Source organism: Spermophilus citellus, assembly GCF_964194105.1.
Source record: "Spermophilus citellus genome assembly, chromosome: 10".
Lineage (NCBI taxonomy): Eukaryota > Metazoa > Chordata > Mammalia > Rodentia > Sciuridae > Spermophilus > Spermophilus citellus.
The window spans coordinates 130,494,642-130,512,841 of record NC_138197.1 but is presented as its reverse complement, the minus strand read 5'-3'; the positions used below and the strand labels follow the sequence as shown (position 1 = coordinate 130,512,841).

General features: G+C 58.2%; 2 protein-coding genes across 3 annotated transcripts; both read left to right on the top strand.

Moving 5' to 3' along the window:
• The first annotated feature begins 882 nt into the window (after window positions 1-882).
• TNFRSF13C (TNF receptor superfamily member 13C) lies at window positions 883-5,750 on the top strand. 2 transcript variants are annotated; one of them, XM_081310003.1, is made up of 3 exons: window positions 885-1,162; window positions 1,337-1,636; window positions 2,150-5,750. In XM_081310003.1, exons 1-3 carry the CDS (start codon window positions 1,027-1,029, stop codon window positions 2,329-2,331), a joined length of 618 nt encoding a protein of 205 aa, XP_081166129.1. In that variant the 5' UTR covers window positions 885-1,026; the 3' UTR covers window positions 2,332-5,750. The 2 variants fall into 2 exon arrangements, with proteins under 2 accessions (XP_081166128.1, XP_081166129.1); XM_081310002.1 differs by having other exon boundaries at window positions 883-1,636.
• Window positions 5,751-10,228: 4,478 nt separating this feature from the next.
• Window positions 10,229-16,527, top strand: SHISA8 (shisa family member 8). Its single transcript, XM_081310001.1, has 4 exons — window positions 10,229-11,602; window positions 14,668-14,801; window positions 15,495-15,641; window positions 15,924-16,527. Exons 1-4 carry the CDS (start codon window positions 11,073-11,075, stop codon window positions 16,316-16,318), a joined length of 1,206 nt encoding a protein of 401 aa, XP_081166127.1. The 5' UTR covers window positions 10,229-11,072; the 3' UTR covers window positions 16,319-16,527.
• Window positions 16,528-18,200: the final 1,673 nt, after the last annotated feature.

Genomic DNA, 18,200 nt, shown 5'->3' with positions numbered 1-18,200 from the left:
CCCGGGTTCGATCCTCAGCACCACATACCAACAAAGATGTTGTGTCCCCCGAGAACTAAAAAATAAATATTAAAAAACAACAACAACAACAACAACAAAAACAAAGGTGAGAGCCTCCAGTCTGGGGAAGAGGAGTCAGGGTGGCCACAGGTTCCTCACTTCCATGCAGATCTTACGGGACACTCTGTGTGGCTCTCCAGTGTCCTCCAGCTGGGTCCAAGCAAGGCCCCTGCCTGGCTGTCTGGGCCGGGCACTCCTGGCCTTTCTGTTAGGCTTCCAGACCTTTGTTCACACCAGTCTCCAGTCTCCACACTGCCCCGCTCCCTAGACCTCACTCGGTCTGCCACACCTCTCATCATCACCTCCCCCGCAAACCTTCCTGTTCCCGTTCCCTTCCATGGTAACCTGTGCTGGTGACCCTTGGGCCTGGCCCTGCACCCACTAACTCCTGCGCTGTCCTGGGCACCTGGTTGCTGGATCCCCGCTGCGGGCAAAGCCTCCAGAGAAGGCAGGGGACTGCGGGGGTTGGGGGTGGAGAACCAAGCCTGGCAGTTTGGACGTGCTTTGAGGCATGGTCTGTCTCCCTCCATCTCCCCCAAGTGGGAGCGCCACACAGCTGACTGGGGCCTGGTACAAGGTAGTCACTCCGGAGGGTTTGATGTCCCGGGAAGGGCAGAAGAGCAGTCAGGAGGGGCTGGTGGGAGCATCTGTGGCACCCGCTGGCTGACAGCGGGAGTCCCTTCCCTGGGCTGCCAAGGGCGGGCTTTGGTGTGACCCCCGGGCCCGGCAGAGGGCCCACCCAGCTGGCGTCTGGGGTGATGGTTGAGTGGCTGACCGGAGGAAGCGCAGGTGAAAGAGAAGGTTAGGGCGCGGGCCCTGGGGCCCCGGGGGCACGGTCCCACCGCAGCCGTCCCACCCCAGCAGGCAGGGGCGGGCCGGAGGGTGGGGCCTTGGGTTTCCTCCCCAGGGGAGGGCCTGGCGGCTGAGCAGGGGACCCGTCCCTGCAGCTGGCGGAGGCCGGGCACCATGCGGCGCGGGGCCAGGAGCGTGCGGGGCAGGGACGGGCCGGCGCCCACGCCCTGCGTGCAGGCCCAGTGCTTCGACCCGCTGGTCCGCCTCTGCGTGGCCTGCCGGCTCTTCCGCACGCCCGAGCCTGGACGCGGTAAGGGGCGACCCCCGCAGCTCGCCTCGGGCACCCGGGGAGGGGCCTGGGGAGGGTCCCGCCGCAGGGCCCCCTACCCGGCCAGGCCCGGGGCGACGCGTCGGGGGCCCCGCGGGACCAGCGCGCACCGCGAGGCGCTCACCGCCCCTCTCTCTCCCGCCCCGTGTGCCCCAGCCTCGCCTCCCTCCGGCCTGCGCTCCCTCCCCTCGTTCCCCCGTCCTCTCTCCCCTTCCCCTCCGCACGCGCCAGCAGCCGGCCTGAGCAGCCAGGCGCCCGGGACGGCGCTGCAGCCGCAGGAGTCCGTGGGCGCTGGGGCCGAGGCCGTGCTGCCCCTGCCCGGGCTGCTCTTCGGCGCCCCCGCGCTGCTGGGCCTGGCGCTCGCCCTGGCCCTGGCCCTGGTGGCTCTGATGAGCTGGAGATGGCAGCGGCGGCGCAGGACGGCCTCCCTAGAGGCCCCAGACGGAGGCCAGGACGGTGAGTCCCGTGTCTGGGAGAAGGGAAGGTACCGTCCTATGGAGCGGGTCACACGGGCTGGGGTGGAGCCTGTCGCTGGGGGTCATGGACCTTGGGAGCAGAGGAGGTGTGAACCCGTAGACAGTATTGTGACGGGTGTCCCAGACTGAGGGAGGGGAAGAGTTTGCTCCTGAGCAGGGACAGGCGCCAGCCCTGACCCAAGTAGGGGACAGCACTGCCCTGCAGACCCAAGGAGAAAGTCTCCCGGTGCAGGCCCGGTTCCTGGGAGCCTAGGGGGGCCATGGGCCCATGTGAGGCTCTGTGGGCTGACCAGTCGGGGTTTCCCACCCATCACCCTCAGTCTGCATCCCACAGCTGGCCAGGCCTCTGGACTCAGCCCTTCCTGTTCTGAGGGCCTGTCATGTGCCACCCCTCCAGGCCACAGTGGTGCTTCATCTACAGAGGGCTATCTCTCTGGGGACCGCTGTGACCCAATCCTGACACTCCATATCCCCATGTTCCTGCCCACCCCAGAGGCCCTGGATAATGTCATCATCCCCTCGACGGAAACCCTGGATGCTTCAGCTCCCATCTGGTCTCCACCCAGAGAAGACCCAGGCAGCACCCCACCTGGCCACAGTATCCCTGTGCCAGCCACAGAGCTGGGCTCCACTGAGCTGGTGACCACCAAGACCACTGGCCCTGAGCAACAATAGCAGTGGAGAGGACAGGAGGGGCCCCTGTCCTGCATCAGTGTCCCCCCGCCACAAGGGTTCAGAACTGAATTCAGCTCCTCACTCCAGCACCCACCTGCCCTTTTCCTGGGAGCCAGAGTGCTCCCCGCTGAACCCTACAGACACTACAGATCACAGGGTGTAGCCATTTGGAATTGTTTGTGTGTTTGCTTTTTGCTTAAGACCATGCCAACTTTGACTGTTCTTAAAGGTCCTCTCTGCTCCAGTGCTTTTGAATGACTAGCTCTGCGGGTTTGGGATATGGTTTGAATGTGTCCCCCAAGGCTCCATGTGTTGAAATTTAATTTCCATCATGAGATATTATTAAGGGGATGAAAACTTAATCTGATTGTGGCATTTAGAGGTGGGGCCTTTGGGACGTGATTAGGATTAGACAAGGTCATCTGGGTGACAATCATGATTGAACTTTCATGGCTTTATAAGAGAGAGACCAGAAGAGACACACAATATATACTTCCTGTCCTTTGCCTTGTGATGCCCTCTGCTACCTTGTATTTCGGCCAGCAAGAAGGTCATCATTAGATATGATTAGGCCTCCAGAACTGTGAGCTAAATAACCCATTTTCTTAAAGTTTCCTAGCTTCAGGTATTTTGTTATAATAATGCAAATCCGACCAATACAGTTACTATGAATAAGAGATCTTTTCCTTTACAATAGGGAAGGGACCATTAAGCCAAATGAATCTGAAGAGAAGACCAAGTAGGAGGATGCTTAATTTGTAGCCAGGGTTGTATTTCTTTAACACTTGCTCTCAGAGTTATTCTGCTTTTAAACTGACGCAAGTGGCAGCAATGAGTAACCAGCTGATGGTTTCACTTTGGGATTTAGTGCAAGATTATTTTTAAATTTTTTTTGGTGTGTGTATGTGTGGTATTGGGGTTGGAACCCAGACCTCACGCATACTAGGTAAATGCTGTATCACTGAGCTACAGCCTGCTCTCAAGATTATTTTTTAGAAATAACCAGGAAGCTGGGCGCGTGACACACAGCTGTAATCCCAGAGGCTTGGGAGGCTGAGGCAGGAGAATCACGAGTTCACAGCCAGTCTCAGCAATGGCTAGGCACTAAGCAACTCAGCACCCTGTCTCTAAATAAAATACAAAATAGAGCTGGGATGTGGCTCAGTGGTTGAGTGTCCCTGACTTCAATCCCCAGTACCCCCCCCAAAAAATTGTGCATAATTGTGCTGATTATTGAGTATCTACATCCCAGCATCAACCCGGGCTTGGCCTAATCTGCTAGAACCTAAGATACCATTTCTACCCTGGTGGCAGCTTCTAGAGCTACAGCCCACACCCAGGAGGGTCTACAGCCTCCAGAACTAGACTCCAAGATCAAGCTGAGGGACACCGTGTCAGGAAGCTTTCTCTGGCTGCCCAGGACCCAGCTGACTCCCAAGCATGGCACGGTCAGCTTGCTCAGGGCCCAGCCCAGGGCCTACAGGAGACACCTTCATACACAGGTCAGGGCAGTCCTGTGGCTTTGAACCAGATAGATGGACCTGAGATCCCTAGAATGCCTTTCCCTCTATGGCCTGTCCTCCCTTCTCGCTCTGGTCCAGGCCCAAGAGCTGGGCTCATCTTGTGGGCTCCTGGACCACATTGTACACTCACAGCCAGCCATCTCCTCTCCTGCCTGCCCTCCTACAAGAGAGTGAACCTGAACGTCACCCTCGCCCGGGAAAACTACCTGGGAACTTGTCGCAACTTAGCACTTTTGGAAGGAGCACTGGACTAGGAGTCAGAAGGTGTTTTTGCCTTTGTAGGACCCTGACCACTTTCTTTTCCATGCACCAGAGGTTTGCTGCCTGCCTGTCCCTGAGCTGCCCACCAGAGCTGCCTTGCAGCTGCCCCTCCCACCCACTGCTTTCCCAGCTCAGAAGACAGTGGACAGTGGCATTTGGAGCCCCAGGACCTTGGAAATTCATATCCTAATCTCTGCCCAGTATTCCCTCTCTGAACCCATTTTAGATACCAGTACTCCTAGGAAGTCAGGTGACTGGAGTCATCAGATGGCAAGCAGTAAGTGGCAGAGTGTGGGCCAAGCGATTACACTCCCCCTCCATCCAGGGCCTGGGGAGTCTGAGCTGTTCCTGGCCACCCTTTCTCCCACCCCACTTTCATCACTACAGTCAGGGTCTAGGCTCTGAAGGTGAAAAGGGTGAGTGAATCCTCCCCCCCCCCCCCCCCGGGGCCCAGACATGCAAACCTTTGGCACCTCTGAGTCCCAGTGGAGGGGCAAACAAAGACGGGCATAGTGTCACCGCCCTGAAAGGGCCCAGACAAGATCAGCCTCCTGACCTCTGAGCGAGGTGTGACTTTCTAAGGAGCCTTCACACTGTCATTGATACTACATTTGATTTTCACAACCATGCCTGGAGGGTAGTTAGGAATTTGTGTTTTAAAAAAATTATTAAAAAAGTCAAGGTATGCATGTTGTAGACGGGGGAAAGTCCCAGAGGACAATCCAGGGTGGGGTCTCTGGAGAACTGACCTGTATCCAGCAACACCAGCCTTTATATATGACATATTGTTCTACATAACTGCAGTCATTTTATACATAAACAATCGCATCTTGTTCCATCATATGTAGCAAGTTTCTCTGTCTTGAAACACTTCCCAATAAGGCTTTCAACACTTGTCAAGTTTTCCATCTGAGTATTTCGTTATTTTCTGGTTTTGCTATTGTAACTAAGGCACTGAGCACCTTCTTGTGCATAAATCTTTGCATTAGTCTGACTTTTCCAGGACAGTGGAATAAAGGCCTTGACCTTTTAAAGGCCTCTGTTGGTGGAGTTGCTTCCTGAAAAATCTGAACCATTTCACAATCCAAGAGTGAGGATGTGCTATTTTGCAGGTAGGAAAAAGAGAGGCTCAGAGGGGTATTGGTCCAAGATGAAAACTGCAATTAGGTGAGTGTGGTGGTGCTACTTTGGAGGCTGAGGCAGGAATCAAAAATTGGAAGACAGCCTTGGAAATTTATGGAGACCTCTTCTCAAAACAAAACAAAAATTAGAAAAGGGGCTGAGGGTGTAGCTCAGTGGTTGAGTGTTTTCCTAGCATGTGGGTACAATCCCTTGTACCACACACACACACACTCACTCACACATACATACACACAAAGCAACAATAACACATACACAAATAATCAAAGCAAACAACTCCCCACACCCCCCCCCCACAATTTTGGTGGGCTGGGTTAGAACAGAGCTGAAGGTAACCAGGCCCAGGCTCCCTCCTTAGGAGTGACCAGTTCCAGATTTTGACACCAGGCCTCACCTCTTGTTTTTATAACTATTCAAAGACTTTTCTCCCTCATTTAGCAATAAGAGGGATCCAAGATACACTCTGGAAAGACCACATGTTGAGGTGGGAACACAGAAGCAGTCTGGTCACTCTAGCCTGTTTCTGGCCATTTTTTCCTAAAGGGGGCCTGGTTTCCACAAGGCCTTCAGGGTCTAGCAAGTGGGGGCAGGGCAGGCTTAAGTCTCGGTTCCTCCTGGGGCTTCCTGCAGGCCCCTTTCACTTCCTGCCTGGCAGCTAAGGGCTGGGGGCTTAAGGTGGGGGTAGGGAAGCCCAGCTGGTGCAGCCATAGAGGAAGGCCTGACCCCTCACCTCGTGCCTCATTAGTGATGGCCCAACATAGCACTGTCCTTAGAAGCTAGTGCCATCTTTCTGGGCCTGTCTCTACATCTACAAAATGAGACTCCTGAGGACCACCTGGCTCAAAAAGAGGAAATGTGGCATGCAGGCCAGGGTCAGGGAATGCCACCAGCTTGGGGAAAGGAAAAATTGGAGTTCAATAGGAACAAATGCCCAGGGTCGCGGGGAGAATCCGGGAGGGCCTTGGAAGAAAATGTCCTCAGCCTATGCGGTTTCCTCCTGGGACTCTGCAGAAGGCAGAGCTGAGGGGTGGCGGTGACTGATGGTTGTACAGGAGTCCCCCAACCCAGGGGAGCCCTGAGCATCTCCTCCACTTTCATAAACTGCAGAGAATCTGGGATCCAACCCCTGACCCAGGACGGTGCAGCGAATCTAGGGCAGGTGAAAGTCTATCTGTACGGCTCCTGCGGTCAGCTTCACGGGTGGCACTTTGACCACCACCCGCGGACACCGGAAGGGGGTTCAGAACAGGGTGGGTGGGGCCGGAGTCAAGAAGAGGCTGGGCAGCGGGACTCTCGCTTCAAGGTAGCCGGAAATGGGCGGGGTCAAGGCCCAGGGCCGAGAAAAAAGGGAGGGACCGATGATGGGCGGGCGGGACCAAGACTGCAGGCACCTGCTTGTCGCCCTTGACCTCTGACTACGGAGGGTCAGAGTCTTAGCGTAGAGAACTGCAGCGGGAGTCGGGAGGTTCCCGGATGCGGGCCACTACCCCAAACTTTCGGGCCAGGTGTGGGGGAGGGGGCGAAGGACGCTGATGACCTGGGAGTTGTGCCCCAGCAGGAGGGCTGGCGTGGGGAGGGCGCCGGTGACTTGGTGGACGCGCGGCGCGACCTCGCCAAGCCCCGTCCAGTCTGCATTCCCGCGCCGAGGTCCTGATGGCCAGCTCCAGCCCTGCCCGCTCACTGGGAACTTTAGAGGAGCCTTAAGGAGAGTGATGGGGTGGGGGCCGGCCCAGGGATTTCCTGGGACTCCCAAGGCAGGGTGGATTGTGGCCGGGGAGAGGTGCCTGGGAACGCGACGGGAGGCTGAGACTCCGCTCCCAGCCCCCCAATCCCGCCGCTCTCTCGAGACCTCAGGAGCTCGGGCGCCCCTCCCTCCCTCCCACGGGCAGCTGGAGCCTGAGTCACGAACTGCCTCTCAGGAGACAAAGGCAACCGTGGGCCCTCCCGCCAGACCCACTCCTGGTGCCTGCATTTGCTCTAGCAGGGCGTCCATGGTCCCCAGAGTCCCTGCTTCTTGGGTAAGCCTCCATCACAGAGGAAATGGAAGAAAGTGAGTTGAGGAATGAGGCCCTTCTTGCCTCCCAGTGGCATCCACTGTCACAATCTCATCTTCTGCAGTGGGGGTTCTCTTAAGACCATGTTTACCCAGGTGTTTCCCTGTCTAGTGTCCATTGCCCTCTCCCTGCAGCCCTGCCAAAGGGTCACTAGCAGCCCATCTTGCAGATGAGAAAGCTGAGACCTAGAAAGGTGGTACGGCCCTAGTGGAGCAAAAATCCCAACCTGGTCAGTCAGGTTCCACCATGAAGGATGAGCAGCTCTCAGTGTGAGGGTCTGGAGGGGCATTTCAGGAAGAGAACAGCTGCTCAAAAAGCCAGGGGCCTCCTGCGGTGGCCAGGGCCTGTGCACTGGGGGTGTGGGAAACACTTCCCTGGTGCAGTCAGGGCCCTCCAGCTGCTGTCTTTTACCAAACTGTCCAGAAAGTAGGATTGGGACTCAGTGCAGGTCACAGGCCAGATTCTGGCTCTTCCTGGCTGTGTGCCAGTCCTAACAAGTCACTTCCCCTCTCTGGGTCTTGGGTTTCTCTCTAGGAAATCCCAAACCTTCTCCCCCAGGGCTGGGAAGAGCTGGCAGACTGATCACCCACCATTTAAAATGGGGACACTGAGGCCCAGCATGGGCTTTCCCTACCGTCCCTAATGTCAGGACCCCCACTCAGGACTCCCAGTACCCCACAACCAGAGCCAGGCAGGGAGGGAAGAACACGTGTGCCTGGGCACATTCACATGAACACAGAGGTGCACATGTGTGTTGATGGTGCAAGGAAGGCCCTCGTGTAGTCACACCAGCCCCCTCCCCACATACTTTCATCCATGAGCACACTCAGACACCCGCACAGTCAAGCTGCCAGCACTGGGAGCTGGGGGCGGGGCAGGTGCCCTTCAGGCGCAGAGACTCAGCTCCTCTGCCCGCCCCGCGGGGCTCACTGCAGATGCCAGGGGTTATTTTAAGCTTGGATCAATGGACGATTTTTTGGTGACACAGGCTTGGGGGGGCTGGCAAAAGAGACAAGGGGCAGGTGCCCTTAAGTTGTGCCATGATCCCTGAGTCCAGGGCAAAAGGGTCACTCCTCAGTTGGGCTGCACCATCTCTAGATCCCCTTGCTTGGCACATGGCCTGGCACCTGGGGGGGGGCAGCACCAGCTGCCTGCAGGTTCTGCCTTAAGGATAGTGACGGGGTGGGGGCTGGCCCAGGGATTTCCTGGGACTCCCAAGGCAGGGTAGGTTGTGGACAGGGAGAGGTGCCTGAGAATGCGATGGGAGGCTGAGACTCCGCTCCCAGCCCCCCAAGAACTCTGCCAGTCAACTAGGCAATGTCTTTGGGGTTTGACCTTCCTGCTCCCCCCTCACTCCCCAAGGCACTGAAGAGGGAGGGTACTAAGTGCCTGGCACAGACCTGGTTAGATGTGGGCACCTGTAGTTGATGACTGACCACAGAATCCAGAGAATCAGATTAGGATGGGGAGAAAGCTGTGTGTTTGTGTGTTGGGGTGGGGTCAGACTTCAGTCCCTGGGTGGCTGGAGGGCAGGAATCCAGCTCCTTCATCAGACAAATGGCTGTCACTATATACAGATATTTGCAGAACCTGATCAGAATCAACATGGGGTGGATACTGAGAAGATCCAGTGCTAGGACAATGGGGGCAAGAGGGATCCATGAGGTGACAGGGAGAGCCTTGGGATATTTTCTCTGGACCCAATAGGGTCACCCTTCCTAGAAAGAGCCAAAGTTCCAAGGGGCAGAGACAAGCCTCTTCAAACCCAGTGCCCAGCAATACGGGAGCAGGGGCAGCATTGTCCCCAGAGCCTCTGCAACCTGGAGGGCAGCTTGGTAGCATGTGGCAGGAGCGTTAATACAGAGCAATTAGTGCCACTGTTCCCATTTCTAGGAAAACCCTGTAAGAAAAGGATGCTCTAGAAAGCACAGCTATGAAGTTCCGAACAGAATAACAAAAAGTTGAAGGACAGTAAAGAGCAAACTAAAAAGCAGTTACAAAATAGGATGTAAAGTGTGATATATTTTAGCTGTTTTTCTGGTGATGGGATTAAAGCAGGTTTGCTTCATTTCTTGCTCCTCTGTTTTGTTTCTTCTAAAATTATAATAAGGAAAGTCTTAATGAGGGTGGGGTCTCTAGGGCTGAATAGGATGTGTGTGGTGTGGAGGGAGGGGGCAGTTGTCTTCAGCCTGGGCAGAAGGAGACATTCTGAGCACAAGGCCACCCTCCTTCCTGCCTTAGCCCACTAATACCTGAAATTAGCCTGTCAGACCCTCATCTCAGGCAGCAGAAGGATGATCCTCCTTAAAATGTAAATCCTTCCTCCTCTTCCCCACCTTCTTCACTTTCATAAGCTGATCCTGGCCATGAAGGGAGATGGAAAGGAGAGCAGAATGGACCCTCAGATGCCCAAATTCTTCATCTTACTGAAACAAGAGGGTAGAGACATTTCATCCCGAATTCAGTCATTCAGCAAATACTGACAGAGGCCTGAGTTGTGTGGGGCACACAGGGTGAGTTGCACACCCAGTCCTTGCCCTCTCTGTGTTTCAGAATGTCTTCCAGGAAGAATTGTTTTTGTTTTTGTTGTTTTGCTTTTGAGGCTGGGTCCCCTTCCTGACGCTTCCCCCTCCATCCTTCCCCTGGCCTGGGAAAGGACCTGAGAGTCCTACTGGAGTTGCCAGGTTCCACTGGCTCTGACTCCCAGTGGGCCCAGCCCTCCTCTCCCAAGGCAGAGGTTGGCCCAGTGTCCTCCCCATCCCACCTCGGAAGCGGGAAGACCACAGGAGGACTCTAGGCAGGCCATCCCCAACACTGAGGAACCCAGCCAAGCATCCAGCAGGTTCTGGAACCGGGGCCACGGAGGAGACCCAGACGTGCCCCTCCGCCGCAGTTCCGCTAGGATTTTCCTTCCCCTTGTATTGAGGGCGGGGGGATCAAGGCTTACAGAGGGGAAGGGACCTTCTTCCTGTCACAATTAGAACTGACGGAGGGGGACCGAAAGGAGGCGGTGTCGTGCACCGACCGTCCCGGGGCTCTTCAGAGCTGCTCTGATCTCTGCCTCAGTCCCCGCACCTGTAAAATCGAGTCGGCGGTCGCGGGCGCGATGTCCGAGGTAACAGTCCTGGGAGCCTTAAGCTGAGCCTCCTCGGGCGCCCGAATATCTGAGGAATATTTTGGGGAGGTCTTGGGAACGGGCCCGGTGGGAGCCCGGGTGCGCGGCCCCGCCGCGCCCTTCCCTCGGGTCGCAGCGGCCGCGCTCCGCCCCCGGCTCGCTGCCCCCGCCCTCCGCCCGCGCTCGCTCCCCCGCCCGCCCGAGCCCGCGCCGAGCGGGAGCCGGAGCCCGAGCCAGAGCGCGGGCAGCGCGGAGCGGGCGGCGGGCAGGCAGCAGTGTCCGGCGGTCGCAGTCCCCGCTCGCTCCAGGACCCGCACAGCCACAGGGCAGGGGAGAAGTCGCAGCCCGCGCGCAGGGGAGCGCCCGCCGCCCCGCCCGGGGGCCGGAATCCCAGGGCGCGCCCTGGCCGGCTCGGGTCCGAGGTGAGCCCGGAGGAGGACGCGCCCATTGGAGGTACATCCCGCGAGCTCCGGACTGAGCCCACCTGGCCCTGGGTCCTTGGAGGACGCCGACAGCCCAGGAGGCGTCCGCTCCGAGCCAGCGCGGGAACAGCGGCGTGGCGCTATCCCGAGGGTCGGAGGAGCCCGGCTGGAGGGAGCCGCGGCGCCCGGCCATGCGCTGAGCGCAGTAGCAGGAGACGCGGACCCAATGGAGCGGGCCGAGGCGCGGGGACTGCTTGGAGGCCGCCGTCCAGCCGGGCTGCGGCTCGCGCTCGCGCTCTGGCTGGCCCTACTACTAGCGCGGACGCCGTCGAGCCGCGCTGGGGCCCCCGAGGCGCAGGAGCCGGTGGCTGCGAGCGCAGCGGCCCCGACTGGCGGCGACCGCTGCCGCGGCTACTACGACGTGATGGGCCAGTGGGACCCGCCGTTCAACTGCAGCTCCGGCGCCTACAGCTTCTGCTGCGGCACGTGTGGCTACCGCTTCTGCTGCCACGACGGGCCGCGTCGCCTTGACCAGAGCCGCTGCTCCAACTACGACACACCAGCCTGGGTGCAGACTGGCCGGCCGCCTGCTCGCGCCCGCGATACCGCGGCGCCCCGGGACCCGGCCCGCGAGCGCAGCCACACGGCTGTCTACGCTGTGTGCGGCGTCGCCGCGCTGCTAGTGCTGGCCGGCATCGGGGCGCGCCTGGGCCTGGAGAGGGCGCACAGCCCGCGCGCACGGCGCACGGTGACCAGGTGAGCGCGCCGGCCACCCCTCCCCAGCCCATTCTGCCCGGAGGCCACTCCCTGGCGCCTCCATCCTTTTTGCCCCTCTGGTCCTCTCAACAGCGCCCTTCTTCTGGCTTATTCCCTTCTCTCTCTCCCCATACCCCCACGTCACTGAGGAGATAACCTGATACTGCTCTGTCTCCCCTTGACCTTCCTGTCTGTGCCAGGCCCTGGGCTGCCCTTCCCGCAGTTCCAGCCTCTGGAGAGGGCATAAGACCCATACCCAGCGAGGTGGCAGGGACCCAAACCTCACTTGCCAGGCAGACAGGATTGTAGTTCTATTGAGAGTCTTGGCAGAGGGAAGAGAAGGGGAGCTTGGCTTCTTCCTTCCTGCTTCTGCCATTTTCCCTCTCTTTTTCCACTTCTCATCCATCTCTCCACCCCCCCAGCTGGGACTCAGGCCTGACCTTCCTGAGGTTTAGAAGCCTCAGCTTGCCCCTTTCACTAGCCCCTAGATGAACGTCAAGGTCTCCCTCAGTATAAAAAGGAGACCGAAGGCCAGGCATGGTGGCTCAGTTCCATAGTCCCAGCACCTCAGGAAGCTGAGGCAGGAGATTGCAAGATGGCCTTCACAATTTAGCAAGACCCTGTCTCAAATTTTAAAAATAAAATAAAAAGGACTGGGGGTGTAACTCAGAGGGAATGTAGCTCAGAGGTAGAGCCCTGCTTGGCTAACTCCTTGGTACAGTATAGAAAAACAAGAGACAGAAGAAGGGAACAGACTTGTGTTTGGAGGGCAGGCTAGATGGTGAGTTCTGAGCTTAGTTGGGGTGGGGACTACTGCACCCAGATTCTCTTCCTCACTGGATGGTATCAATGGGAATCTCAGTGTCCTGACCCTGGAATTTCCCACTCCACCCCTCACTTTTTTTTTTTTGGTCGGGTACCAGGAATTGAACTCAGGGGCACTTGACCACTGAGCCACATCCCCAGCCCTATTTTGTATCTTTTTTTTTCTTTTTTCTTTTTTTAAAGAGAGAGTGAGAGAGGAGAGAGAGAGAGAGAGAGAGAGAGAGAGAGAGAGAGAGAATTTTCTTTTTAATATTTATTTATTTATTTTAGTTCTTGGCGGACACAACATCTTTGTTGGTATGTGGTGCTGAGGATCGAACCTGGGCCGCATGCATGCCAGGCGAGCGCGCTACCGCTTGAGCCACATCCCCAGCCCCCCTATTTTGTATCTTATTTAGAGACAGCATCTCACTAAGTTGCTTAGTGCCTCGCCATTGCTGAGGCTAGCTTTGATCTTGCGATCCTCCTGTCTCAGCCTCCTGAGCTGCTAGAATTACAGGCATGTGCCATCACGCCTGGCTTCCACCCCTCACTTATACTCACCTGCACCTAGCAGCCTCCACTGCCTGCCTGTGCCCTCATCCATCCAAGTCCCAGTTGGGCATGTGGACTGCTCACATCATACAACAGGCTAGAATTTAGAAGTGACAATAGAGAGAATACCCCATGATCTGATGGGACCGATGTGGATGCCTCACCTCCTTGGCCTCAGGCAGGGTATGAGGCCTTCCTTGCTGCCCAGGCCACTTAATCCACGCACTCCTAGACAGCTATAGGGCACAACGGGGACTGGGGCCTTGGCCTTCCTCCTCAACTATTGTGCTGCCTTGGGGATGTGGTTTTTGGCTGGATCCTGTATGTTGCAGGGTCTGGAGCTTGGCCTCCTGAGTTTGGTGTCCCTCATGCTGGGCAAAGGTAGCAGCAGGGAGGACAGGGCATGTCCTTGAGGAGGGAGGGACAGTGGAAGCTGAGGGCCATGATGGCGTAGGAGGGTGCTGGGGCAGCCTCACTGACATGTTCACCTGGAATTTTTTTCATCTGCAGGTTTGGTTAGCCTCAGCCAAGCCCCTTCCCTTCTGTGGGTACCCTGACTCTCTTTTATTTTTTTCCTTGGGGAGTCCTTGAATAGGACTTGGGCTCATGAGTGCATGTGTTCTGAACCTGCGTCAAAGCCTCACCCTTAATTCTGCCTTGGTGGGGCTGATGGCTGGGGAAGGCTTCTCAGAGAGCTTGGAGGGGTACTGGAACCAGCACTTGGAGAAAGTTTATGCAAAGGCCAGGAGGCAGGATGAGTGCTTGGTTGCAGGGAGAGCTGGATTAGAGGTTCTTGCACAGAGATGACCCCACAGAAGTGAGGCACTGAGGAGAGGGCAGGGCAGGAAGTTTGGTCCAGGCTGGTACTAGACACTTTCAGGCCCTGACACACTGCAGTCAACCCTTGGTCACCCCAGGTGTCCTCATGTGCCTCTTCATGAATCAACCATAGCCCCAGTCCCAGAAGGAGGGTGGGGCCGAGTGGGAGAAAATCATGGGTTCGGGTGCTTGCAGGCAGCTGGGCTGAAGCTGGCTGTGGGGAAGGCTGTCAGACACTGTCACAGCTGGGTGGGGGCTGGGTGTCCTGGGTACCCAGGGAGACGCCTGCCCAAGGTCACAGAGCCTTTGGGTGCCAGGCTGCCAATGGAGGCTCTCCTGACTCCCCCTACCACGGTCATGGTCTTTCCTCCCCTGTGCTGACTACTGAGCCTCAGGTCCTGGCAGAAGCCCCTGCTGCAGGAGGGGAGGTAGGCAGGTAAAGAAGGTCTCTTGGAGCAGGAGGGACTCAAGGGGCTTGAAGAATGAATAGATGTTTAACAGAAGGAGATGGAGAAAAGGATATTGCAGGCAGAAGGAACTTGTGTTGGGACAGTGGGCTCAACTGGGGAGGGTCTTAGAAAGCAGGCTCCAGGGAGGGGAAAGAAGGGAGCCTCTGAAAACAAGGTGGTACTGGTTACAGTGACCCCATCAGAGTTTTTTGACCCTTGGGGGGTGGTCATCTTGGGGGCAAAAGTGAGGCAAACAGGTAGTGCCTGGTTGGCATTTGAGGTCAGTCATAGGAGAAAGGGAGGGAGGCCCAGGGAAGTTGAACAAACTGCCCAAGGCCACACAGTGAGACTGTGGTTGCCAGGGCTGGCTTTTCATAGGTCAGAATCTGGCTGACTGGGGGATTGAGAGGGCCACCCCTCACTACCTTGTCCCTACAGGACACTGACAGAACTTCTGAAGCAACCCGGCCCCCAGGAACCACTGCCTCCACCTTTGGGCCCACCCCTGGGTAGCTGTGTCCAGGTGCAGATGGGAGATGGCCTTCCCCGAGGGTCCCCCCACAACAGCACAGGTGAGTAGGCTGTGGGCCAGTACTGGCTAATTTCCAGGGGGGCATCGGTGCGGTGGGTGTGGTCGGGAAGGGATATACAGAGGGGCAGGAGCTGGGCGCTTGACTGGGGAAGGGAGGCTCCTAGTTGCTGTTTCCCCTTGGAAACGAGCTGCCTGCCTCTGCAGGTGTGTGAGTGCTGCTGGACAGGCCAGTCACCTGCCCTTGGTGGAGAGGGACCCTCCTACAACTTAAGTCTCAGAGACTGTGATTCTGTGATGAAGGCTCCAGATTGAGGATTTGCTGGCTGGGGCTGTGGTTCTCAGGCTCTGGCTCTGTGCCCTGGGGTCTGGAGCCTCTCTCAGCCTCTCACTAGGGAGGCAGCACTTGGCAGGCCCCGCTACCCCAACTAGGTTCCATCTCTGCGGGGAGCTGGTCCTGGGACTCAGCACCTGGCTCAGGCCTAACGTGCTGGCGAGCCGTCCATTAGGGTAGCACCCTTCGGGGCTGGCTGCCATTGATGGCTTTCAGAGTCAGGCCCCGTTCCAGGAGCTGGACATTCTGCTGGGAAGGGAAGACAGGCTCCGATCGCCCCGGAGAGCGATTCCCAAGGTTCTACTGAGCTGCATTTGGGGAGGGGGCCAAGAAGCGGGGTGGCTCAGGTGGAGCGCGCGGGTTGGCGCAGAGCCTCGCCTTACTTCCCCCGCCCTTTCCCAGACAAGAAACGCCTCAACAACGCCGCCCTGGGGTCCGCCACGCCCGCGCCCCCACGCCGACCCCGGTTGCAAGGAGGCGGCAACTTTACGCTGCAGCCCGACTACGCCAAGTACGCCACGCTCAAGGCAGCCGCGCTCAAGGCGGCAGGTGAGTGGCCCGATGCTTGCCGCGGCCGCCAGAGCCCCGGGTCCCCCGAGTTTCTTTACCGCAAGGCTCGGCTCCCGGCGCAGAGTTGCGGGGTTCCCAGCCAGTCTGGCTCGGCCAATCCGCGCTCGGGACGCCCCCACGCAGCCAATCGGCTGCCCCCTCGGCCTGTCACTGACCCCGCCCCTGGCCAGCCACGGGGCTGGGACCCCTTACGCCGGCCCGATTCCCGGGCTTGCGGAGCCCGCGCCGCGCAGCCTGACGGGTCCCGCACTGTCCCCGCAGAGGCCGCCCCCCAGGACTTCTACCAGCGTTTTCCCACCGCCGAGTCGGCCCCGCGGACCCTCCCGGCGCGGGCCCCGAGGCCTCCCGAGGACTTGCCCGCGCTGCTCGAGGCCTGCCCCTGGGCCCCCCCGGGCTACGTGGCCCCTACCGGCCCCGCTCCGCCGGGGCCCTACGCAGCCTGGACCGCCGGGCGCCCGGCCAGGCCCGCCCCCCGCGGCCACCTAGCGGCCCATGCCTCTCCTGCACCCCGGAGGCCCGGCCACGCGCCGCGGCGCCAGTTCAGCGTGGAGAAGCTGCCCGAGGCCTTCAGCGTGCAGCACCCAGGCCTTTACTGTAGTGCGGGCCGCGGACCCCGGCACCTGAGCACCAACAGCAAAACCGAGGTCACTGTGTGAAGCTGGGCCACCCAACGGAGGCAGAGCCGGAAGCCCTCGACTGCTTGGTCCAGGGCCCCAGGGCACGGAAGGAGCCCAACGCGGGCATCCACCGAGACTAGACTGGGGGCCTTGGAGCCTGCAGGGCTGAGAAAAGACCTACTGGTATGACCGGTGGTTCCATCCTTGGGTCCACAGGCCCCGGATTCCTCGTGTAAATAAATCCTTTAATGTGGTTCCTGCTGATGGCAGCATCAGTCATTGAATAGACAGCAGTGCTGGCAAAGGGCAGAGCAGAGGATCACTGGTAGACTGGTGGGCAGCTGTGCTGGGAGCCAGGGAGAAGTGGCTGGAGAGGGTGGCCAGGGCTGAATGCCACTCTTAAGACCCACACCAGTCAGAGTCTTGGGAGGGAGGTAGTTACACCTCAGTCATCTTAAGTTCCGGGCACAGGGAGAGAGCTGTTGGGCTCTCTGGGGAATCTGTGCCTTTTACTGGAGGTGAGCCCCCCAGCTGGTTACCTGCTCTAACAGCTTGACTTGGCAAAACTTGGCGGATCCTCACTGACATTGTCTGGCTCTGGGCCAGCCCCTGAGAGCTGCTTGACAAGATTGGCCTAGGGCCACTCCCTTAATGGTGGCGGGCCATGCCTACATCTGGTATTCAGGATAGAGGTGCCTTCTTCTAGGAGCTGCTCTGGGATAGATGCTGGAGCAGGAGACTGGCAGTGCCCCCCACTCACAGGGCACATGCTTGGCACTGCCAGCTCTCCTCCTTCCTGCCAGGAGGGCTCCTGGTACCTGGCTATGGCCCAGGGCGTTGCTAGCAGCCTGTGTGTATCTTTCCCAAGTTCCTTGGTGCCAGGTACTGTTGTGGGGGTAGTACTGCACTACAGCCAGTTGAGGTGTGTGATCCTGACAGACATCCAGTGACACCCAGTTGAGTATTTCCCTCCCGTGTTCCCCAGGGGGTATACTGTTTGAGCCCCATGGGGGTGTATTTTTACAGACAAGGAAATTGAGGTCTTGGGACCTAAATAACTTGCCTGGGGTTACTAGGCTGACTCCCAGGTTAGGTTCCTCCCATGTTGGTTTGCCGAGGTGGTCTGCTGGTGGGAAGGCAAGTGCAAGCAGTGTGGGGAACATGTGTATTGGAGGTGAGGGGCGCCTGCCCCAGGGCATGGGAGGCCTGGTCTTAGGCCCCCACCTATTGGAAGCTGTTGAAGAAATCAAGGCCTAGAAGTTCCAGGACAGAGTCCAGAGCCCATGGTCCTGCCAGCAGTAAGGATCTCCAGGCCTGTCGGGGGAGACTTGGGGTAGGGAGACAGGGGGCTAGGGCACTCCATCCCACAGCAGTGTAAGGGGGGGGGCAGGTGCTGAGTCATGGAACCTGCTGAGACTCACAAAAGGCTCAGGTTTCTGAGCACACAGGCCACCCACCATGGTGACACAGGCCCTGGCTGGGCGGGGCTGGGAGGCAGGCACAATCCTTCCCCCTCATTCTCAGTCTCAAGGAGCCTCTATCTTCATCCTGCTAGAGTCAGGCTACAGCTGTTGGCAGTGACCACTACTGGATATGCTGACCCTGTAACTCTGGACAGGACCTGCTGCAGCTGGACCCTCCTAGCTGCTGTACTCCTTTAGACAGTGTGGCCTGCTGCGATAGCCCTTCAGGAAAGGGAATGGCTCATAGCTGTTTCTTAGGTCAGGGGAACAGGGCCCAGCTTTGGACTGCAGTTAAGCTCCAGGCTCATTTCCACGACTTCCCTGACTCCACCTTCAAGATCCAATCCATCCATCCCAATGCTTCTCATGGCCTTGGCCCTGGCCTCTCACTGGTCTGGCACAAGGTATGATGTGTTACGTCATTCGAACCTGGCCCACAAGCTTATGGGACTACTGAA

Coding starts and splice junctions, on each gene's coding strand:
- TNFRSF13C (XM_081310002.1), top strand. CDS start 1,027: ATGCGGCGCGGGGCCAGGAGCGTGCGGGGCAGGGACGGGCCGGCGCCC. Junction 1,637..2,149: donor CCCAGACGGAGGCCAGGACG/GTGAGTCCCGTG, acceptor TGCCCACCCCAG/AGGCCCTGGATAATGTCATC.
- SHISA8 (XM_081310001.1), top strand. CDS start 11,073: ATGGAGCGGGCCGAGGCGCGGGGACTGCTTGGAGGCCGCCGTCCAGCC. Junction 14,802..15,494: donor GTCCCCCCACAACAGCACAG/GTGAGTAGGCTG, acceptor GCCCTTTCCCAG/ACAAGAAACGCCTCAACAAC. Junction 15,642..15,923: donor AGCCGCGCTCAAGGCGGCAG/GTGAGTGGCCCG, acceptor CTGTCCCCGCAG/AGGCCGCCCCCCAGGACTTC.